Here is a 24,538-nt window from a genome sequence, read left to right as displayed (position 1 = left end):
TTATTATTTTATTTGATTAACCCAAATATTTTTAGAATGAATTAAACAAATTATTAGTCAAGTCAAACGAGTTTAACCAGGTGAACGACTTGCTTAATTCAACTAGGAATTTGATATGAATTAGAACATGAATCCTTAAATTCTTAATTTTCTGAATATACTTGTCAAATTAGGTTAGGTTTAATAGCTATTTATAAAATTCTTTTTTATTTTTTCAAATATACAATTTATATTTCAAAATCCAGTTTGATCCTAGGAGGTGAGGACTGCCTCCAAATAATAAATATTGAAATTGAGAGCAGTCAAGCCATCCATTTTGACTCAACTAGCAGAACATCATTCATTTCCTTGCAAGTACTTATATAGTGCACATGTTTTGAGTTTTGACTTCTATTGTCTTCGATCAGATTTGTCTTTCAATTTTTTTTCTGATCTAAAATTATTATCAATATCAAAGCTTGCTAAGTGGCCAATCGTTTTGTTTTTTTGTTGTCCAGCCACCGAAATAATTGCCCTGAACTTGGGGCATCCACACCACCTTTCACTTCAATTTTTTTTTTTATCTCAATCCACCGTTGATCCTCCATCATGGACCCCTACCAGTATCCCACCACCGGCAAACCGCCACAACGGCCACCGCCACCGCCACCATCTCCAAAAAAAGAAATTCAAATCCAAGGCCCTAGACCTTCAGCGCTAAGACTCCACCAGGGCTCTCACAAAATCAAGAAGCCACCCCTCCCTCCTCAAAGACAACCTGTCATCATCTATGCAGTCTCTCCAAAGATCATCCACGCAGAGGAATCCAACTTCATGGCCGTCGTCCAGCGGTTAACAGGTCTCTCCTCCGCTGATTTCTCCCACGACGGGTCTGTTTCTCCAGCTGCAAGACTTGCTGCCACTGAGAAAGCAAGTCCAAGAGAATTAACTAGACCAAGTACCATTAATGATAGTAGTAATGATGATCTCATGGAGATGATTGAAGAACTGGATTTTGGTCAATTTCCAGGGATCTTGTCACCGGCACCAGCGATGTTACCGCCGGTACCAACTGGGTTCTTCTCACCCGTGTCAACGGATGCAAATATTTCACAATCTTTCTGGAATGATAATTATAGTATGAGTCCATTATTTACGGCCAGCCCTTCAGGTTTCTTTTCAGGTTCTGGTATAGTTTCTCCTCTACATTCACCAGATATTTTTAGCAGCCTGTTCATGGATCTCTAGACAAGAAAAGGAAAGGATTGGGAAGAATTTAGGGTTTAGTTTCGGATTGGATTCTTGTTTTGACCAAGACAAGAGGGGGTGGTTGGATTCTTGCATTGACTTTTATTTAGAAGAAGATTCAAGATCAATAAATTGTTGTAGATTTTGTTAGTGGTTTGAGGCTCTTGTGGTTACTTGCAACTTGTACCTATACAATCAGCAAAATTTGGAGATATTTGATTTCTACCTGCTCGTATATTTTTACTCTTTTTTTTTTTTTTTTGCAACTTTGTTTTCTTGGTTTTCCATGGAGATGGTTGTTGTATATTTAATGGTATTTATAGCTTTGATGGCTGTTGGGTCAAGTAAAAGGACACTTTTGGTCCACACTTCCTTGCTTAATTGCTCTTTTATTGTGGGCTGCTCATGCCTGAGGTGTTGCTTCGATCATCATGATGTCTCTTGAAGGAGAGTTTTCTACAGATTTAGTTTTTGTTGATCGAAAGTAGTTTAATTGGTTGGGGAAAATATAGTCCATTGTTGTAATTGATTGAGGTAAATGATTAGCCTTGTCTACAATACATATATTGTAGCCTTATTATCGGTTTTTGTGTTTTAATGTATTTTAAAAGTAAGAGAAAATATTAAATTAATATTATTTTAGTATTTTTTATAATTTTAATATACTAATATAAAAAATAAAAAAATTATTATTAAGTATTTTAAAACAAAAATTACATTTGAAAAGTAATTTACACGACAATACCAAACACATCAAAGGGAATATTTAAGATTATGGTGCAAATGTTTTTCAAAATTGTTTTTTACTTGAAAATAAATTAAAATTTTAGTTTTTTTTTATTTTTAACATTATCACATCAAAACCTTAAAAATACACTAGAAAAATATCAATTTAATATTCTTTTGTATTTTTTTTAAATGGCCCCATCAAATAATTCGGTTAAACTTAAAAAAATTAGTTGGCTTTTTTATTGAAATAAACATGAATTAATCCACTAAACAGTGATCAATGCTTTGGCGAATCATGGATAGGATTGGGTTTAACTTTGATTTCAGTAGTGATGATTTGTAAGGGAAGCTACTATTTCTACAAGAAATCAGCTAGGAAAGTTGTCATCGTCAACTATCAAGATGTAACGACAACCTTGAATATTAGTCTTATCTGTACATCTAGAATATATATAACCATCTAAGTGGTGGTCCAGTGATAAGAATTTAGAACCAAGAGATTTGCTCTCTCTGTGGTCTTAGATTCGAGCCATGTGGTTGCTCATATGATGACCACTGGAAGCTTACATGGTCGTTAACTTCAGGGTCCGTGGGATTAGTCGAAGTGCGCGCAAGCTGGCCCGAACATCCACGTTAAACTAATATATATATATATATATAGCTAAAGTCTAGGAGCAGCTTAATCTCCTCATTTATACACCTATTGTTTCAGCAGTAGAAAAAGAAAAATCAATTTTTTTGATTGAATTCTCTACATGATTGATGTCTAATATATAATCCACAAGTTCGATCCACTCCCATTAAAGAATTCAAGTCAAGAAAATCATCTCAAGAATTCACCGATAAACCGGAAACAGCAACCTACCTTTTTGATATATGAAGTACTGACAATAAGAAATTTCGAGAAAACAGTATTGGATATTATTTATTGTGTTAGTTATTGTTTTTTAAAATATTTAAAAATATATATATATTAAAAAAATATTATTTTTTATATCAATACCGAAATAATATAAAATTAACAAAAATTTTTTGAAGAAAATACAAATTTTTACAAAAAGACTTTCCAGCTACAAAAACACAAATAAAGAGTTAGGACTCGTTTGTTTGCTGAAATATAATTTCTTTTTAAAAAGTGAATTATTTTTTGATATTTAGTAGTATAATGGAAAATAAGTTGAAAAATACTTTCCAGTATTTGATTATGTCATGAAAAATGAGTTAGAAAATAACTTATTAATATTATAATCAACAAATAATATTTCATAGAAAATAAATTGAAAAATTTCCTCCAAATAAACAAAGCATTAAGCTTATTCCATAGGAAGTCGAGCGATATAAAGAGTACATTTGATATTCTCCCATGTGGTAATGCCTAGCTTCTATTCCCATGTTTTGACAAACTGAATCTAGTCAATGTTTCATGAACCATTGGCGCTGCAATAACATTTAATTGGTAAAATAACTCGGTATTCAAAATGACTCAGAGGATAAATTTCAGTGAATGTCGGGGACATGTCGAACCCCCACCCCAGCATATCAAACCAAAAAAAAAATTCAAAACTCTCGAGGTATAGCTCAATTGATCAGGTTCTAGATTTGTTTTTCAGAAGTCATCGGTTCGAGTTCCACAAAACTCAGGATCACTAGAAGCTTACATGGTCGTTAACTTTAGGACTCGTAGAATTAGTCGAGGTACGCACAAGCTAACCCGAATACCCACGTTAATCTAAAAAAAAATCAAAGTTTAATCAAGGCACCACAAAATTCAGAATGAAGGCATAAAATGTGCTCGGTTACATTGTTTGATCTGAGGTGAGAAAATTAGAATGAACAAAGTTGAAAGAGTTAGATTTAAAAGTGAAATGTTAAAAGTGTAAAAAATATTAAATGAAGAGAGTTTAAGGATATTTGATAAAAAAAAAATTGAAGAATATAAATAATTTTTTTTAAAATAACATTTATTGTCTTGTAATTTACCATTTTCTAATTATATGTTATAGTTTAAAAAATTATCATTTATATCTTGGAATTTTTTTTTCAAATCCTATAAAATGATTAAATTACCCATATATATTAGGATTTTTTTAAAAAAAATAGCATAGTTTGCTAAAAGTTTTAGGAAAATAACACAGTTTTGAACACAATCACGTTTCAAAATATCATTTTTATACATAATCGTTATTTGGAATAGCGGTTGCGTCTCATAATATATTTTTCTATATAGCTGCTATTTGAAATAGCAGTTGTTTAGTGAATATTTCAAAACATCTTTCTTTTTTAAATTAATTAACCTTAACAAAAATCAACCAAATATTTTATGAAAATTCAATGACAAGAAATGAGATTGAAGATCCAGTAGCTAAGAAAAAAAGATGAGATAAAGTGAGATGTGGCAGGAGACAGAAATAAGAAAAAAAAAGGAAAGAAATAATAAGTCATCGGGGACATACCGAGACTCTGTTTTCGACACATCTAGTACCGTTAGAAAGATCTTGATGAAACAATTCTAACTACATCTTGGAAAAACACCAAAGAAGGTTGTAATTAACCATAAATTAACCTCGAACAAAACTCCTAACAAATTACAACTACAATTGGTTGTCTTTTAAGATATGGTCGAGATCTTTCTAATGGTATTAGATATGTCGAAAAAATAGTTCTGACATGTTCCCGATGACCCCTTTTTTATTGGCTATTAAATCTTTATAAAATTTTAAATTGATTTTTTTATGCATGTTAATTGAATTGAGATGGATATAGTTTTTGGAACAACCATTATTTTCAAACTGTTGTATTTAAATAGTGTTATTTTTTTAATATTTTGTTAACATGAGTTATTTTTCTAAAATTTTTATCAAACTCTAGGAGAATTCTAAAATACCCCATATATTAAATATAAAATGACTAAACGACAGCATGCTCACCATTCAATTTTACACGATTCATGTTCTCTGACAGAATCCACAAATATAATGATACCAATAAATTGTACCGGCCAAACCATCTCAAACTTCTCTTCTCTATCTTTTTTCTGTGCAAACATAAATATGGTTCTAGCACCCGAGTCATTATGCCAAGAGGAACTGATAATCCCCCAGAATTGGTAATTGGTGCAAAATTTCATATGATTAACCCCAATGAACAATCATTTGAAACATAATTAACACCATAAACACAATTAAACCTAAGATTATAAGATGGGATTAGAGAGGCTCAGCGGAAGGAGAAGTCGTTTATAAAAGAGAGCTCACGACAAGAACACTGCTCTTCAACACATTTGGTGCTTAACTTCATCATAGCAACTGCATCCCTTGTGATACAGAAGGCATTGACTTGATAATGTCACTAAAATCCGCTAAGATAATTATGTTATCATCATTAGCCCAAATGATAAAAAAAAGAACTCTTTTTTTTTCTCCCAAAAAAACCTGAACTATTCCACAAGAGAGATAGAAAGAGGGGTAAAAGGAGAATGAGCAAACAAGAAAGGTGCTCAGACAGCCAAGGGTTAGTAATCAAGTTATGAGAGAAGAAGCCCAGATCAGAAACTCTAGCCCACAAACGATTTGCTTCATCGCTATGGGAGTCGCGTAGAGGGAGTGGGAGGGTTAGGTCAGGGCGGCGACGCAGTCTGTTGTTGTTGCTGTGACAATTGGTGGAGGAAAGGGGTTCTGGTGGTGGTGGTTGAATCAGTTTCATGACTGTGAGTTGAATCAAGTCAGATGACTTGAGGAATTTTGATAGAGAGAGAAGGGAAACGGAAAGAAATGGGGGAATCCTTTTGTGTGAGAGAGAAAGCGGGATGGATTTGTATGAGAGGGAAGGAATCGGGAATTTTAAAGGGAGGGAAGATATATATATATATATATTTAAAGAAGATGTTAAATGTTGGTCGGCGCAAGCTTCTTAAAATCCTGATTTTAACACGGCTCGGAAACTACAATACAAATTCGGATCGTAAAATCGTAAGGAATTTTAAAATACATTAACAAAAAATTCATGCTTCAAATAAAAATTCATACATAGTTCAAGCACCTTAAAAATTCATACATAGTTCAACAATTTTCAGTCCAATTTTCACCCCATTAATTCAATCCAATTAATTCAGTCCTATAATACTGAAATAGCATTAAATTCAGTCCAATTCAACATTTTTCAGTCCAATTTTCACCCCATTAATTTAATTCAATTTAGTCCAATTAATTCAGTCCTATAATACTGAAATGACATTCAATTTAGTCCAATTCAACAGTGTTCAGTCCAATTTTCACCTGATTTATACTATTAATTCAGTCAAGATATATACGGTGGCAGTGTGGCATTCAATTCAATAATTTTCTCACCCGATCTATTCAATCCATCCAATTTTCTATTCAGCCCATCCATTCCATTCAATTCAATTCAACATTATACAGACCGGGCAAAATCAAAATCTATTACATGGGTAACAGACTAACAGTTAACAGGGCAAAATAAAAATCTATTACATGGGCAAATTCAACTACTGCAGCGATGATGATGAAGGCAAAATGAACTTACGGTGAAGAGTCGTTGATGATGATGGCTGAACGGTTGCTGCTGTTGAAGATGGGAAAGAGAAGGCGTGAAGACTGGATTGGCTGCAAGAGATCGTTGCCGGCATGCCGCTATTAATGAAGATTGAAGAGGAAGCCCGAAGCCGTGAGCTGTTGAGGAGATCGTCGTCGCTGTTAAAATCATCGCCGTGAAGACTGGATCGTGAGCACTAAGGAAAGAGAAGGCGTGAAGACTGGATCGTGACCGCTTTTGTGGAGAATGGAGATCGTCGCCGCCGCTTTTGTGGTTGCCGACTTGCCGGTGCCCAGTTGGTTAATTAGATAAGGGGATTAGGGATTAGCCGATTAGGGATTTATTCGGTTGGAAAATAGAAATAGTATTTTGTGAATTGTGATTTGTGAAGACTGAACTAAAGAGAAGACAATCGCGTGACTGTGCATTTCCACAGCCAATAGGCGTCTGACAGCTGGACCAGGGGGGAATTTTGTTTCAGCGCATCATTTTGGCACAATCGCAAAATCGATCCTGAAATCGCGATTTTGCGCGATTTCATCCGATTTTTGCGATTTCACCCCAATTCAACCCGATTTCACCCATTTTCGATTTTTTCAAGCGATTCAACACGTAAAGCATGTTTTGACTCGTAAAATCATACGATTTTACGAGTTAAAACGCGATTTTAACAACCTTGGGTGGGCGTATAAAATTCAAATAAAAATAATAAGTTTTTAACCTGTAATTGGTAATCTTAATATGAACCAAACTAGTAATTTTCCTTTAATTTTATAAAAAAAAAATATGATTACAAAAAATATAAATAATACATTTGTGGTTTAAAATATAAATGAAAGAAAAAAAATTAAGTTCAATTAAAAAAAAATAGCACAAAAACCAAGAATTTTCACCCTTGAAAATTCCTTTATCCCTCCCTCTGTAGGGTGACACTTAACCTCACATCCTAAACACGAGTAAAAGGGGTGAATTCACCCCAAGAAATGAACACGTAAGTCAAAGACTGATCAGATTATTTTCCCTTTGTTTTTTCTTTTTCCTCTAAAATTTCCTCTTTTCTTTTAAGGGTAGGAATAAGTTAGTTTCAAACTCTAATATATCAAAGTGAATAAGAATAAGTTGCTAGACCAACACTGCAACAAAATTTTCACGTCAAAAATACAATGCAGTTCAAAAGAATCCAATATTTGACAAAATTATTTACAAAATTAACTTTAGTAGGTGCCTCAGCTGGCAAATTTTGATGATGTTTTGGTTTCAACCCTGGCATGCTTTTATCTTCTAACTTCCAATGCAAGCTCCGAGAAGCTTCCAACGAATAAGCTGTTTGCACAAGGAGCAAGTAGCCTCTAATCTAAAATCCTAAGCTACAATAGTTGAAGCAGCAAACAAATGGAAGTAATCATCATGTCCTTGCTACTGTTGAATTGCATGTCCCTCCAATCAACGTGCCAACCCTTTCTCCCTTTATTGCTTTTGCAATGTTACCCGGTTTGGATAGATTGAAGACAACAACTGTGATGAAGAAGCTCAGTGCAATAAGTCCCTTTTAGATGCTTTACGCTAAACATAGCAATGATACACGCCACTAGAATTTTTCAGGAAAAGGAGAGGGAGGGAAGGGGAGAGCTGGCATCAGTTAAACAAAAATAAGGAACCATTCTCTTATGGTAACAATTTAGCTTCCCTGAGTACAAGTGACCCAGTGCACCTCTCTAAGGCAGCCACCTGACTCATTTCACCCATAAATGCTAAATGTTAAAATTCCACACAGATCATCATCCCAGATCACAAACCTTGGTAACGTGTCTATTAGCCAATCCTAAGGATTTGAGTGAGCGGTAGAATATCTTGGATCAAGCATCTTGTAAATTGTTAAAAAAAAATCCCCAAAAAATGCAGGACCAAGTTTCATACCCCTCAACAAATCCCTTTTCAGTGGCCACCTCCAACAGCTGCACAGGGCATGCAGGAAGGAAGGTTTACTTGTGCCTACAAATTAGTCAGATGCCTAATATGTCTTGGACATCTTTAAAATTTAGACAGATCTACCTACAGGCTACTATCTAGATGCAGATTATGTAGACATACCTGGAATATTATTTTCTTGGCACAAAGTAATGGCAGTCATGTCCATCACTGAAAGATCTTTTGAAGTCACCTCGTGGTAAGTTAGATCTTCAAGAAGACGAGCATTTGGATTACGCTTTGGATCATCATCATAAACTCCATCAACATTTGTAGCTTTCAACACAACCTGTGCATTAACTGGAAGAACAATAGAAAATATCAGGGCAGTGAAATCATTTTTGTGCTAAGATACAAAACGATTATTTTGTCCTTCGATTGGAGTATATATTGGAAAAGAAAAAAATTTGTATATAAATATAAAGAATAAAAATACTAACATTTCAAAGTTTGCGCTAAGACACAATTTTGTATACTGAGGGGTCAACTAACGTTCAATATAGAAGTTTTTTATTGAAAAAGAATAAAATTAGCAAGTTCAACAGGGGTTGCATATTAATTAAGAATGCCAATGTGCAAAGTAAAACTCTGATACAGAAAATTAAACTTACTTTCTGCACAACGTAGTGCTGCAGCAGTATCTGTGGTGAAAAATGGATTCCCAGTTCCAGCTGCAAAAATCACAACCCTTCCTTTTTCTAAATGCCTTACAGCCCTTCTACGGATATATGGTTCTGCAACCTCTGACATGCGAAATGCAGTTTGAACCCTTGTTGGGATGCCAATACTCTCCATTGTTGCTTGAAGAAATATAGCATTCATGACAGTTGCCAGCATCCTATCAAGTAAAAAAAAGCAGAACACAAATCATGCAGCAGGGACATAAAGCTCCAAGGAAAGCATTTAGATTTCTGATAAATAACCACTTAATATCTACTGACTAAAATATCCTCGTGCCTATACAGGCTCAAAAGAGCTTTTAGATTTCAGATAACTAACCACTTACTGTCTTCTGAATAAAATATTCAGATAATATACCTATGTGTATCAACAACATAATTATAATAACCATCTGTACATTTTAATCGGTAAAAAATAATTGAAGAAAGCATTTATACGCAGCATGTTGAACAGAAAAACAGAACTGAAATTTTTACTTATGAGCTATGCTCAAGGTTGTCAATTTGTATAAGGTCTATAACTTCATAAAAATGAAGCCTGTGTTGAAAAAAAAATAATGTGATCCAGAAAAGCTTTGCTCACACATAATGCTAGCTTATATTCTGTTTCACACACACCCCCCCCCCTTTTTTTTGGGGGAAAACAAACAATCCTTGGGTGAATGAATTCATTCCAAATGACTTGCAGAAGTGGGTAACCTTGGTCTTTCTTGGCAACAGGGTCACATACCGTGAAGGACTTTTAGTGTGTAGCAAAAACATCAAATAAATTTATCCACGGTTCTGATCTTACAGGATATACATGAAACAAATTTATTCTACAATTTCTGCCACCAAGACATCTTTTACATGAAGAGAAAGCAAACCTAGAAACTTCAAACTAAGAAACTTAATGTTAATCATATTGGATCCTAAAAAACCGACGCACTGGAAATAACTTATCTTTTATCATTGAAATCCCAGTTTCAAGCTCCTTTAAACCTAATAAACCAAGCTTTGTTGAAATCTTCTTCAACTGATTTTAGATTTGAGGATTAGGATAGCTAATGGGATCCAATTCCCATCCCTGGCAATAGTTGAGCGGCAGACATCCATGGTTAAAAGTCATGTGTGATTGCTGCTCATTATTTTTTATCAAAAGTTAACAGAAGTTTCCACTAGGTTAACCCAGAATTTGAGATTATTGGAACTAAAATCCAAGGACCAAGTAGATGTAGAAAGCAAAAGGGCACTAAAATGTAGTTAGGCCTGCTTTCTTTTGATAACAAGTCAAAGATAAGATTGAGATCATTAAAACTTCTAATGGTTCCACCTTTTAGAATAAATTTCCAGATTGAAACCATTATAGAATGAGTGATCACTGGTATTAAACAAGTTTCCATGTGAAATAGAGAGGCAGCAAATCAATTCAGGAGAGTACCCAATGTAATCAGCTGATGACCGGTCAAGACCACTGCATCCTGCCCATGAAGATCCACGGAAGATATTCCCCCCACCAACAACAATTGCAACCTGCAGCATTGACCATAAATTATTTAGATGAAACAATTGATGGCCAAAAAGCATCCATCTTGTGTTCACAATCTCTATCCTGTAACAACCCCAATTAATATTAAATTTATTCTTGTCAGGCTTATTTACTTGACGAGATAACATTCCTCCCACCTAGCATATTGTCCACATCACATAGACCCTTTTTATCCAACACCAAAGCAGTTTACATGTTATAAGCTACACAAAAGCAAGAACCAGATATGAAGTATGACACAAAAATTTCCACCAAAATGATCACTTAGCTTATGATTTGTACAGAAATCATCACACATGCCTTAGAAATGCCACAGTGAGATCACTAAAGTTTATTTTACAAACATTAAAAATAAAAATAATATCAATCACAACCATTAACTGCAATAAATTCAAGGAAAAATGAATTAAAAACAAATATATACCAAGGAAAACTATACAAAGGTGTTGATGGTTAACCTCGATGCCAAGGCGTGTCACAGTTGCAACCTCCCTTGCAATCGCCATTGTAACCTGCATAATTACAAAAACTCATCTATCAGTGACCATCAAGAAATGAAGCCAGTAGAAACTTAAAATTAACATAATCATTCGCATTCCAAAACCTTGGGGTCAATATTCTGCATTTGGTCTCCTGCAAGTGCTTCTCCACTTACTTTAAGCAAAACCCTTTGCCATCTATAAGATTGCTCATTCATTGTCACCCCAAAGGGAGCCACTGATGACATTTGAGGCTGCCTGGTAACAAAAAGAAAATAATTTCTTAAAAAACACTAAGATTTAAACTGTCTACAAAATGCCCAAATGCAGAAACTACATATAAATAGCAAAGATAGAACAATGGTATTAAAGGCCACCGACAAGACTCTGCAATCCTGACTATATCATGTCGGGCCCACAATCATGCACTGGTCACAACACGCATCCAGGATTGCACAGTTGTGTCAATCGCAACCGCCCTCTAAAACCCATAAAAAGCCTGACCAAAAACCCATTGCTTCACACAGGCATTTTAACAAACACCCAGAAGACATGAACACGAGCATAAACTAAAATTCCAGCAATCCATGACATCAAAATATAAACAAAACCCATGTTAAGTTATTACCTTAGATTTATGGGGTCTGAAGTCGGACCCATTTCAGAAGAGCAATTAATCACCAACCGTCCATTTGAGCTTCGCTTACCCTTTATCAAGCGGTGGTGATTAAACTTCACTGGACTCAAAGAAGAAGAAGAAGAAGAGGAAGACGGGGAGATAAGACTTAGTGAGGGAAGGGATACAAATGAAGGAGCAGAGACGGCCATTGAAAACAGTAGTGGAAACTTAAAATAAGTGGCGGCAAAGCTGTCTGCTTCCGTTTATGGGGACTCTTGTGAGTTTCTCTATCTCTAGCAACAAGATAATTGCATTGTTTTTTAGATTTTATTTATTTAGTTATTGGAAGAGATAATAATGGCATTTTGGAGAAAACAATTCTCGTGCGGAAAATAATAGCCAACTAGAAAACGACACCACAAAATATCATCCATATTTGTATTTTGTGCTAATTTTTCTTCCATAATTTTTAAAGGGATGACTACAGATCAGTCCTCACAATATATGCTTCTTAACATATTAGTATCTGATGTTCAAACACTCGCTAATTCTTCCCTGTACTTTCTTTATGTTCATTTCCTTAAGATTCCTTCATGTAATTAAATTATAAAGGTTTTCTATTTCAAGGGTGTGATTAAGAAAGGTACGTATTGAAATTTCTGTCTGGTTAATTCATAAAATAAATTATATTTGCTCGACTTCTTTTCTATTTTTATGATTAAATTCATTTATTGCATAGGTTAATTGATTGAATTGTGAGAAGGGTTATAAAACATTTAAAAAAAAACATATAAATTAATTAAATGTGAATGATATATTTAAATTTTAATTACAAAAATTAATCTCGATTTACAAAATCTTACCGATAAGGAGACCCCTTTTCCACTTTTTTTTTTTTATCTGAAAAAAAGAAGAAGCTTGGTGCGTGTTTAATTTTGCTTAGAAAGTCCATGGATTTCTGATGGGCTCTTGATGGGCTCGTGATGGGTCTCTGAACTTAATCCTAACGAGTTATGTGCTAGGCCCTTAATAAATAAATTTCCCTATTCGTTAAAATGAAATAAATAAGGCCTTGCATCTGAATAAAACTGAAGCTGAAAAATGTAAGGATGCAGGAAGTAATTGCAATGTATCATCACTTCGTCAGTGCTGTAATCATGCAAACTCTCTACACAAATATTAATTGCAATGAAATCAATATATATATATAAACACGCGAGCGCGGTGGAAATAAAATAATATAATAGTAGTAGTAATTGTAATAATATTAATTTATTTTTAATTTTTAATTTATTAAGAATTAGTTTTTTTATTTTTTTATATATAATATTTCTGGTATAATGATTTGGGTCATGAGTTTAAAAAGTTGATGTGTCGACATTTTTTTTTTTTTTGCTTATTGTGATTTTTAATTTTCTTAAAAAAAATTTATCGGGTTATTTTAATTTCATAATATGGTGCATTGTTTTTACAAGTTAACTCGGGTTGGTTCCTTTCTATTACCTAGGTTACATGTCTATCATGTTGTCTCGAGTTAATTCGAGCATGGTATTTTTGTCTATTTTTTATCTTATTATATACTTTCAAATTATTTTTTTTAAGTTATTGTGGTTTTTTTTTATTTTACACGTTGACTATTGTTGCTATTTTTTATTTAATTAAAATAAATGATTTTTTTTTATTTTTTTGAAATGTATTTATGGTATTTAGATATTATTTTTTACGCAGAGAAAATTACGAATCGCAGCATAGCAGGGGTCCGTATATAGTGTGTATCTATTTAACATACTTTTTTTTCTTTCTTTTAAGATACTTTGAATTCAATTAAAAATAACCCATAAATATATTAAAAAAATATAGCTAATAACAATATGATGCGGCAAAATAGCCATATGGTAAAACTGTACATGAAAAATGTACCTAGGAGTGGGTATGCAAATATTGGTTTGAAAAATTTATTGACATTATGTTAGCTTTCATCAACAGCTATCAGTATTCTTCATTTTTCAAGAAATTTCATGTTGTAATTATCTCTTCGTCCAAAGATCGAATTTATTAAAAAAAAAAAAAAGTTTTATGAAAATCAGGGCACCGAACAGAAATTTTGGATCATCCGGTCCAACCCAAATGTCAGTATCCTTTTAGTTTAAAATTTAAATCATCGCCACCGAATAATTTACCTTATTTGTATGGGATGTTGGGAATTACCAAGGCTTTGATGATGATGATGATGGCACATAAACTCTGACAATGACTTTTACTGAATTATAAGCATTGAATTAGGGCAACTTCACTTTATTACACAAAAAATAAGCATTGAACTAGTAAAATCTGAACCTGTAATTTCCTTGACATAAGCAACTTAAAAGTTTACATGTACTTGTCATTTTTTTAAAATTATTTTTTTCACTATTCTGCTGACAATTGCATTACCAAGATCAAGAATCAAGAATTCCCTTTTTTTTTATATAAAGTTCAAAGAAACATTTTGGCCAAAAAGAGAGGAGGATAAAGGACACCTAACAAAATAAAAAATTGACTGTATTTCTTTTTCATACCATATACATGTTAATCATTCACAAAGAGGGAGTGAAAAGATTTTTAAGAAAAAAACTGTGGCATGGCTCGATGAGCAGCATGTGACCACAGAATCCTAATGGCATGCAAGTTACAAAGCATGTCAAGTGACTCTCTTTCTGCTGGTGATTTGAGGATATTCTATCAAGAACAAGGGTGTGAACAAGAACTAGACTAGGGAACATTTACAACAGATGTCGTGGGGTTCGCATTTAAAGCTGCAAATCATGATCATTTTACCTGCAGACTAAGATGGACCTGGCTAAATCACAAGTTGGCCCAAATTTGGATGACACCATATGTCATCTGGCTACACAAGGCTCGAGTAAACTTCATTAGCAAGACCAGGAAGATTGCTTGAATCTATTTGAGCATGATGGGCAATCCATAGTTGTGGAAAGCCCTGATCTTTCCATCCCATCCTGCAGTCACAATCACGAGCCCCCATGCTTCTGATAAAGAGATGTGGTCATTGCTGTTAACGCACTGCTGTTGATGAAGGCTTTTGATCTGCTGATTTTGATATTCAGCATCTAGAACTGGTACATCCCACATAGGAAGTTTCTCCTCAGGCCATGTTGCGTAGCTTCCCCTGCATCGACCGTCCATGAAGAACCAACTACCGAGAGAAAACCGTTCTGAATCTTTCCTCCACGAAGCAGTCTCCTCTGTTAAACTTCTTCTACTACCCAGGCCTCTCACTTCTGTTCCCGTGCCTGACCAAGGCACTGCAACAGACACGCCTTCAGAGAAGAAAAACTCACAGGACTTCACAGATTTTATGTGTTTAGACCATGAGGTGCACAAGCCATCATAGTTCCATACATAAACACGACAGTCCTCTCCTACCGAGATTATATGTCTCCCATTTGAAGTAAACGAAGCCGACATCTGACTTCCTGACTTTGGAAGACCTATAATAATCAATAAAAAAAATGCTAATTTAGGTTTGACTGGACCACATAGAACAGCAAACAATGAATATGGTGCTATAAAAAATGCAGATAAGATCACCAGGAATGTATGTGGAAACGCGTTGGAAACTCATAAAATAGGAGCATTGGAAGGGACTTGGAGGCCCTTTCTAGTACTTGAAAATATTGATTCTTATGAGACTGGTCTATGGAAAGAATAAAAAATAAAAACCCAGAAGACTAAGCAATTATTTGATCTCATGCCAGATCATCCTGAGCAGATATTACCAAGCATGAAGCAGAGAAAGCCAGGCATGTCTCTCACGAAAAGGGCCTCCCACAAGACACTTTAGACCTTTCAAAACTACCATATGCATTCTACTGTACAACAACACATGGCTCTTGATCACTAGTCCAATAGAACAAACAACTAGAGCATCTCTTTGCACAACCATAAATTAAATAAAAGAAGATGAAATGGCACTTCAAAATAGGAAATGTACATCAGAAACAAATTAGTAAAGGGTCTCCAAATAACCCTTGAAAAGAATTGATATTGCATATTTTACCTTTAAATTTATTAACGATGTCAACCCCATCAAATACACGAACTTTAGAATCTTCAGATGTGATCATAACCCTTGGACATATTTCCTGGGAAAACTGCAAGATGAGATGATATCAAATGTTAATACTGAACAAGATCATGTCAAGTTCAACTTTCTAATGAAAAGGGATTCAAGTGTAAAACCTGAATGCTAGTTATTCTGTTGCCAGAGGTTCTCCTTCTGCCTTGAATATGTACTTCTGCCTCAAGCTGGAGATCAGTACCTGTACACCATAAAAAATCAGTTCAAAATCCTCTAAGAGAAGGATGAATGGAGGATCAATTTAAAAAAAGTAAAGCACTTCAACGTAGAAGAAATATCTACCTGATACTTCATAGAAACGGCAAGTGCCTTTAATGGTACCCACTACAAACCCCTGCTCAAAAAAAAAAAAAAGTTAGCATGATAAAAGTGTGGAAAATTTAGATGGAGTATAATATGAAAAGAATAAGGATCAGAATCATACTCTCCCATCTGGCTGGTAACTTATGGCAGATATTACATCTCGTACATCAGTCCAGTGAACAACTCGCTTCTCAGACACTCCCCAAATTCTAACTTTTCCATCGATGGAGCCACTAATGAAATAGTTTTTATCAACAGGATTGAACTGAATGCATGTTACTGTGCCATTCAAAGAAATGAAGCAGAGTCAGCTTAGAAATCATTAACACGTAACAGATTCAAGTGGAAAGGGGAAAAACAAAGAGAACATATGAAATGATTTGCAAAAATGATAATGGAATCGCAGATCAAAGAGATACGAGAAGGAACTTTTCTTGTAATTACCATAATTACTGTGGCGAAAAATGTTCAGACTATGGTTGCAACCCAATCTCCACAAACGAACAGTTTTATCCATTGAAGATGAAAGGAGGTGCTGCAACAGAAATTACCAATTTAGCTTCATATATATTGATCAAAGATTTATTATTTTGACAATTATGTAAATCAAACTGAGTTTTCTACACGATTTACTCACGTTTGAATCAGACCACGCCAAGTCTAAAATTTCACTGGCATGACCATGAAATTCTTGCAATGGTGTCTCTTCAATCTGGAAAACCTTCTCAGGAATGACTACAGATGAATACATTCTTTTCTTTGTACTCAAATTATTAGACTTGGCTTCTTTCAGATTGCTATCACAATGTCCTTCAGATGGGAAAGACTTGCAAGATGAATCCACCAATGTAACACGCCAAACGCGTATAATCCTATCTTCACCCCCAGTTGCCAAATACTGCCCATCTGGACTAAACTTCATTGTCCAAATGAAGCCCTTGTGAGCTTGAATTTCCTGTCGCATAAATACCCCTGTAAACTCCATGCAACCCTTTTTGTTCTGCTTCACCTTCGTTCTGTTTGTTTTTGGTGCTTCAGTATCCAACTTCGATACCCCAGATACACATCTACCTACTCTTTCCTCCTTGCTCTTTTTTAAAAAGTGTTTCCACCAACTCTTCATTATACTTTTTCCTGAGTCACACTTTTTACATTTTTCTTCTTCACATTGTTCGCATCCTTGCAAATCGAGTAAAGGTCCAATATTCTCATTTTCAGAAGCTACATCCGATTTATCCATCTTGTCTTTACTCATTTGATCAATCACACAATTGGCTTCAGAATTTTCTTCTCTACCAGCACTGCAACTAACCACATTTACCTCTTCAACATTTGTACATGGAACTGAAGAACTTGATACAGCCCCACTGCATTCAGTGATCCTCTCCAACCCTGTATTCTCATGCCTCTTGAAAGCAAACCCATCTAGACCCATTCCGCGTAGAAAACCTTGGCGTCTCTCCTCAACACTTTGTGGCTCGGTCAACCAAATATCATACTCCAACTGATCACAACCCAAGTCGAAGTAATCCACAGAATCATAGAACAGATCACGCTTTCCTTCATCAGAGCTCAGCATCTCTCCAAGTACTTGAGACCAATATTCCACATCAAAAACCACTGTCCTCAACACGCCCTTCTCTAGTTAACCATATCAAGTACTAACAACCACCTATATAAACCCACCAATGGCACAATTCACGGACCGAGTTCCACTGTATAAAATATGGAAAACAATATAAGTTTGCATTTACTAGGAAAGTACTAGGAACCAACTTCTAACATCAACACCACCAATAACAAAGTGACAAGCTATTCATAAGCATTTTCTAAATCACCAATATAAGAAAGACCCCGAAACGAATAATATATAACTATAAATCGGCACACCTAAAATCCGGAAATGACAATAATAATCAAATGGAATAAACAAAGACCAAAGCTCCTAGTAACCTGTACCTTGATATTCATGCAAAGTAACCAACACCTCCACTACAGAAACCACTATCAATCACCGCCCCCTCCTTTAATTATGTATTGCAGCACCTCAAGAGTCAACGTGCACACCTTTCTGCACATTTAAAACAAGCCCATCAAAACCAATGCTCCTTAAGCGCTATGTATCGACACACAATTCCAAACTTAATTGGTTGGCTTATAAGAGAAAATGGCGGATGAAGGAAAGGTGACACTGCCACGCACACACTAAAATTGAACCACACCTATAAATGAATTTGCAACAAATGTCAATATCACCAATGGTTAAAAGGGTCCCGGGATCTGGATAATGTGAATGAAAAGAAGTCTAAATCTTTACTTTATTTTGCAAGCGCCCGAGCATCAAACACGAGTGGCTGCTAGGTCCAATAAACAAGAAAACTAGTGTTGGCTGTTGTTTTAGCTACAAATACTGCTAGCCTCGTTCTCTTTTGTGTGCTGTGATTGTAATGTAGCAGCAAAGCCAGTAGTCTTTCCTTTCCCTCTGCAACACAAAAGCCAAAGAAAAAAAACGAAGCAGCAGATACTGGTTTGAGTAACGAAACTTAACCAAGGGAGCAAATTTCAAAAGAATCAAACGTTATAAAAAGAAACCAAATTTAAGCCAAAGAATTGAATTTTTGAAAAGAACGACAGCTAGAATTGTACTTAATTATAGGCATTAAAGTAAAGCCACGTGGACATAACACGGTTGAGCCTGGTTTTTACTTCCTTTTTCTTTTTCTGGGTTTTTTGTTGAGAGTTTCTAAAAAGGCATTAAATGGTGAAATTTACAAGAGAAACTATAAAAGTAAAGGAAAGAACCAACCATGAACTAGCCAATCAAGACAGGCTGTGATACTACAAGAAGTAGCATAGCTATAGGCACAACAACACTACACAACAGCTGCTGTGAGCCTAAGAAGCTATTGTCAGCAGTACTACCGAAACAACACAGCACATAAAACACGCTAGGTTGCTAGCTAGAAAGAGGACCTGAATGGAGAAAGCGATTACTCAGCTGTTCTGATCACTTAATTAAAAGCCTATAAAATCTTGGGTTTTGTGCATCTTCTTTTTTTCATTTTTAGAGATCGAAAGGAAAGGAGAGACTAGAGAAAGACCTTTCTGTTTCTGGGTTTTTCTGTTTTTCTGTTCTTGTTTTTTTTTTATCACACATTTCCGGGTTGTCTTGCTGACAGATAAATCCACAGAATGCAATAAAAAGACTGAAAAACAAACAAGAAAAGTCGAGATAGAGAGAGAGAGAGAGAGAGACTTCGGATTCTATGATTACATGAAAACTCGGCTTGATATCTTTTGTTGATTGAAGAAGTATCTTGCTTTGTTTCCCCTTACTATCATACATAGCTTTCAGCTTCTTTCTTTCTCATTCTCCAAAACCCAATTCTCAGTTTTTTGCCTTTCCTCTTTGTGCAAACCCCTTTTTGGTTTTATTTTTTCACAAATTGTGCTTTGTCATTTTCGGTGAATTTTCCTTCATTGAGAGTCATTCCTGGTGAGGCCTAAAGACCTCTGCTTTCCTACTGTTCTGGGACTTGTCTAATTGCTGCACAGCAATTACACACTCACTCACAATAAATATGGAGATTCTTGTAATTAGAAAAAAATATATATTCTGAATTGTCTTAGACTCTTAATAAATATGGAGACCCTAATGGCCACAGAAGCACTCCATTGTGAATTTGTGGGGTGAAGACTGCGGTGTACCAAACAGTACGGATGGTTTTGATGGTTGTGGGGAAGAGGAGACTCGCTGGAGAGGTCGCGACTTGTGAATGAAAAGGAAATGATAAGATGGATCATGGTCCGGTATCTATCTATCAATATCAACATTGGTAATGCATCGTGTCACATCGTAAATAAATAAAATCAAAATTGAGGACATATTGTTTTGTTTTTCAATCTTTAGAAGCCTCCAAACCCCTTTCTAGTTTGTTTTTTTAGCTAAAAACATGTTAGATAATTTTTTATTTTTAATATAAGTATATTAAAAACCATTAAAAAATCAATTTAATATTTTTCCAACACCACCCAATAAAAGAATAAAAGAAGAAGAATTCAGTGTCACAATCTGAAAGGTCCGCCACAAGTTTTGGTATGCTCTTTAACTTTATCAACCTTTGATTTGGACACGTTGATGTGTTGTGTTTGGTATTGGGTCCATGATTTAAATGCAGCAACAAGAAGTGACCTTATTCTATTTGCTCGATGAAAAGGGTTTTGTCTCCTTAGCCAAATACGTCTCCGTGAAAAGGAACCTCTTTTTCACCATTTGGAGTCGAGGGGAGTTGCCAAAAGATCAAATCAAGAAAAGGGCAAAAGGTTGAAGCAAGATCTTTTAGCATGAAATATATATATAAAAAAGGGTTTTTACTACCATGGAGGAACGAGTAGAATATTGCCCATAATGGTTAAATATATCGATAGCTTTGAGTTTGGTGTGATTTTTTATTATTTTATTTAAATCTAACAATCTAATCGAGACGAATATTTTAGATTTTGTGTCGTTAATGGAAAGAAACCTAACATAAGAAACCTTGATGAGACCCACCATGTGCGATGGACAGATACTTAACTACAATGACTACAATACAAAACAATGTGCAAAAGTCTTAGCCTATTCATGCCTAGAGATGCTCTTCTTCTTCTTCTTCTTCTTTCTCTCTTTTTTTTTTATAAAGATTAATGGGTTTTTTTTTTTAATTAATGATACGGCAGCTAATGATTTTTTAAAAATAATTTCCTTTCATGGATGAGATTATGCTATAATTAAATGTGATTGTACGTATTTATATTCTATCTTGACAAGGAGAGCAAATCTCCTCGCTTATTTGCTGCATTAAATATGCATTACTATCACGATAACGTTACATATACATATACATATATATACATATACATATATATATATAGACGTCTACATCCTTAATTTATGTGATTGATGGGACGATGAGATGTTAACAGCCTTGCTATTTGCATTGTATGCCTCCACTGCCATATACTAGCATGCCCATATGAAGACAAGAATCCAAGGATAAGGACAATCAATGTGCTGGTTTTGTGTGGCATATCTCATCTCAAGGAGATAATTATTATTGATCTTCTAATTAATTTTCAATGGCTGAAAAATGAAGGCTGTGAACCCTACCTGGCAAGGGCATCTACTCACTAATCAAGATAGATTACAACCCACACGAGCTCTAATTATCGAGCATGTCAGTAGATCTAATCACTAATCTAATTCTTAATACTTGGAAGCTTTATGTGCTTCTCTCATTTAAAATAGACAGAGGGTAAACCCTAAACTTTTTTTTTTCCCGAACAAAAGGTATATTTCCATAATTTATTAAAAATAATTCTGGTTTGTGTATTTATATAATATAAATAAAAAAAACTAATGGTATAGAAGAAGTTTGCCACTTCATTATTGAATATTATAGATCACGAAATCCTAGTTAATGCAGCCGAATGAACATAAATTATTCGTAGTCTTGAAATGCACAAAGATTACCTGTCATCAGTCTAGCATTTATAAGCTCTAACACGCAGATAATTTTAACTGAAATGGTGTTTTTGGAGGAGAGTCATGGGTGTTTTAACAGTGAAAAGTTTATCACACAATAATCAACCAAAAAATAATTGCAATGACCTAGTCGGAGATGGAGATGGACAGGTACAGGTGACAAGACCAAGATATGGGCCAAAGTATAGCGAAGAAGATGACAAGGGGTATTTTGGTGTTTAGTGCTGCAAATTACGCAGTTATATGACCCAAAAATCATGAGATTTGATGTGTTTAGGATAATATTTTGGTCCTTAGAATTAAAAACACACTCCTCTTTTGTTTAATAAGAAAAAGGCACTGAAAATATTCACTAATTCTTTGCTATTTATGCTATGTCTACTGTGCTTCGATGATAAGCACAAGGTATTGGACATCAATTCCAAGCTACAATAATTCTTATAAAAGGAAGTAATGACAAATAAATATATATTTTTTTATTATCACTGCTATCTTAAGTTTAGTGCCAGGAAACTTGGAGAGAAATGAGAATTCCCATACCATTTTTGTGCTAAATGGTAAGATCAAGACAGGGTTAATTTCCAAAGACGTACAGTGCCTCTGTAACTATGCACTACATGGCTAGCAGTAAGAGGAAAGATAACAGTGGAAAATAAATTAAGAAGAAGAATTAAAGCAAGGGTTCAAGTCCTATCTTAGGAAAAGGGCTGCCTCGTTTCAAAGAACGAGAAAAAACCTACTGCCAGCAAATTAAGGGTTCTTTTCTCGACAGAAAAGATCAGCACTCAAAAAAATAATTAAGTTGGAAAAGAGAAAAGAAAGCAAGAAAAGGGAATTAATGGTAGATGCGTATAGTGTCAATTAAATTGCATCTAACCATAGCTTGCCTCTCATGAAAAAGATTGCTACTTTTGTATGTAGAAGAGAAATGTAGAAGGGATATCCAAGATGCGAACCCTAATGACTAAGGGACTCAAAAATCCCTTACTTCAGTTTCGAAGTGGTTTTTATCCTCCATTCATTCATGTTTATCTCGCCAAACAAACATGAGATAAATACATGCATGCACATATATACACATAGAGAGGTATTCAACAATGAAAGCAAACACAAGCTCAAAAAACCATAGCACGAGTATAAACTTGAACAAGAAGAGCAAATATTCAAAAAACTGACCTGAAATGTGAAAGCAGCGATGGAAGAGAGAGGGAGCCTCGTCAAGAATGAATTAGACCTTGCAAATGCAGACTATCAATGTTCTCGACATATTTATATGGATAGATAGATAGAAGAGAGCGAGATGATAGATAATTAGTATGAAGACATGTTTGGGTGTTTAGCAAATCAAGTAGGAGCACATTGTCTTGTATATCATTTTTTATTGCACAACTATTGGAGAACTTCTTGCTCCTAGCTAGCATAATTAGCCACCTAGTCACCAAATGGTCCCTAGGTTTTTTTAGGGGCAAATCTCCGCTCAATCTTCTCTCGATTTCCTCTCATTTAAATCCAAAAAGGTGCATGCTTTATATATATATATTAATTGGTAGAGTATAGGGAAATCATGTTGGAGATTTTGTAGGTGTTTGATCACCCATTTATCATTAATTCTTTTACCACACACACACAAAGATATCGTTAAGTTTATTACCCTCGTGCACACACACGTAAACACATGTATATCCATAAAATTAGCAACCCTTTTCCTATTATTTATTTTTTATTATTTCAATAGTTTTGAGTTTTTTGGATCTGCTTTTATGCATCAAAACCAAGGTTGTTTTAAATTATCGTGTATATATATAATTTGATGCATTCACGAGAATTTTTTATTATTATTGAAAATCATCTGATAATGGAACTAGTGTTTCTACGTACACTAGCTACACCGGATAATTGACCCTTTAATTATTGATTAAAATCAACCAGTTAATTCTCATTAAAAAAAAAATAGATTTGAATCCTCTCATGATAATTGGAATATGATCTATTATGTTTGTCAAATCTTAGTCTTTGAATTCAAATCAATGACTAATATTGTCCTGTATTATTTATTTATTTTTCATATTTTAAAGTAAAATCTATCCTGTATATTTATGTATCATTAGAGTGAAAGGAATTAAAAAGAAAGATTTATATTTACTGTAATAAAGGAATTCTTTTCCAAGCATTCTCTCAGCTTCTTTAAATCAACCTAATTTTTTTTTTATTCTATTGGTGAAATAACAACCTTAAACTTATAATGAAATTTAAAAGAAAATGATTTTATCAGGAATTGATCATGTTTTACCTAAAAAATATTTAATTAATTTCATATCAAGAATAGATAGCAATAAAGAGATCACCTCCATGAAGCTCATGAGAGCTCCATTTAAATGTTCTGAGAAAATGGTTGATGTCTTTCAAATTAATGGCTAGCTTTTCCACGAGGCATAATTAAAAGTTTTTGTTTTTGTAGAGAGAGAGAGAGAGAGAGAGAGTTGAATAGCTTAATTATAGCCTTATAATGCTCTTTATGATTAATATTTTTTCTTGAAATACTTAGTGTACGTAATCTTTTAGAAGTTCGCATGTAATTAATCTTTATTTCCATTTGAATTCAAGTTTTGATTTAGAAAGCTGTGAAATCAAATCCTCACCTTGATTTAAATCTTAAGGCTGCTGCACAGAAACATGATACATGAAAGGGTTACGATTAATTTGTAAAAAAAAATCAACTAATTAATCAACAATATCGTTGGGTGGAAGAACATATACACAACATGGTTTGATAATAGCCAATTGTCGTC

At 34.4% G+C, this 24,538-nt stretch overlaps 3 protein-coding genes and 2 non-coding genes across 12 annotated transcripts; 1 reads left to right on the top strand and 4 right to left on the bottom strand.

Moving 5' to 3' along the window:
* The first annotated feature begins 333 nt into the window (after positions 1-333).
* LOC18099010 (protein MKS1) lies at positions 334-1,452 on the top strand. Its single transcript, XM_006382774.3, has one exon. The coding sequence runs from the start codon at positions 589-591 to the stop codon at positions 1,225-1,227; it is 639 nt and encodes a 212-aa protein (XP_006382836.1). The 5' UTR covers positions 334-588; the 3' UTR covers positions 1,228-1,452.
* Positions 1,453-5,002: 3,550 nt separating this feature from the next.
* On the bottom strand, positions 5,003-5,064 carry LOC112327688 (small nucleolar RNA snoR80). Its single transcript, XR_002982112.1, has one exon. It is a non-coding gene; the product is annotated as a small nucleolar RNA snoR80 (small nucleolar RNA).
* A 103-nt stretch (positions 5,065-5,167) lies between these two features.
* LOC112327677 (small nucleolar RNA Z152/R70/R12) lies at positions 5,168-5,262 on the bottom strand. Its single transcript, XR_002982101.1, has one exon. It is a non-coding gene; the product is annotated as a small nucleolar RNA Z152/R70/R12 (small nucleolar RNA).
* A 2,342-nt stretch (positions 5,263-7,604) lies between these two features.
* Positions 7,605-12,144, bottom strand: LOC18099009 (uridylate kinase PUMPKIN, chloroplastic). The gene is made up of 7 exons (XM_006382773.3): positions 11,791-12,144; positions 11,288-11,420; positions 11,142-11,195; positions 10,576-10,667; positions 9,087-9,313; positions 8,599-8,775; positions 7,605-8,022 (listed from the first exon to the last, which is right to left on the bottom strand). The coding sequence occupies exons 1-7, from the start codon at positions 11,988-11,990 to the stop codon at positions 7,913-7,915; spliced, it is 993 nt and encodes a 330-aa protein (XP_006382835.3). The 5' UTR covers positions 11,991-12,144; the 3' UTR covers positions 7,605-7,912.
* Positions 12,145-14,306: 2,162 nt separating this feature from the next.
* On the bottom strand, positions 14,307-23,083 carry LOC18099008 (uncharacterized). Of its 8 annotated transcripts, none has more exons than XM_006382772.3 (10): positions 22,926-23,083; positions 18,543-18,707; positions 18,185-18,296; positions 16,863-17,940; positions 16,670-16,760; positions 16,347-16,504; positions 16,205-16,256; positions 16,024-16,103; positions 15,842-15,935; positions 14,307-15,272 (listed from the first exon to the last, which is right to left on the bottom strand). In XM_006382772.3, exons 4-10 carry the CDS (start codon positions 17,802-17,804, stop codon positions 14,722-14,724), a joined length of 1,968 nt encoding a protein of 655 aa, XP_006382834.1. In that variant the 5' UTR covers positions 17,805-17,940; positions 18,185-18,296; positions 18,543-18,707; positions 22,926-23,083; the 3' UTR covers positions 14,307-14,721. The 8 variants fall into 8 exon arrangements, with proteins under 8 accessions (XP_006382834.1, XP_024456565.1, XP_024456563.1 ...); XM_024600797.2 differs by lacking the exon at positions 22,926-23,083 and adding an exon at positions 19,482-19,819; XM_024600795.2 differs by lacking the exon at positions 22,926-23,083 and adding an exon at positions 19,500-19,819.
* Between the last annotated feature and the right edge of the window lie 1,455 nt (positions 23,084-24,538).

This window comes from Populus trichocarpa, chromosome 5, assembly GCF_000002775.5.
Source record: "Populus trichocarpa isolate Nisqually-1 chromosome 5, P.trichocarpa_v4.1, whole genome shotgun sequence".
NCBI classification, from domain to species: Eukaryota; Viridiplantae; Streptophyta; class Magnoliopsida; order Malpighiales; family Salicaceae; genus Populus; species Populus trichocarpa.
The sequence above is the reverse complement of the archived record's forward strand: the minus strand, read 5'-3'. Positions and strand labels throughout refer to the sequence as shown.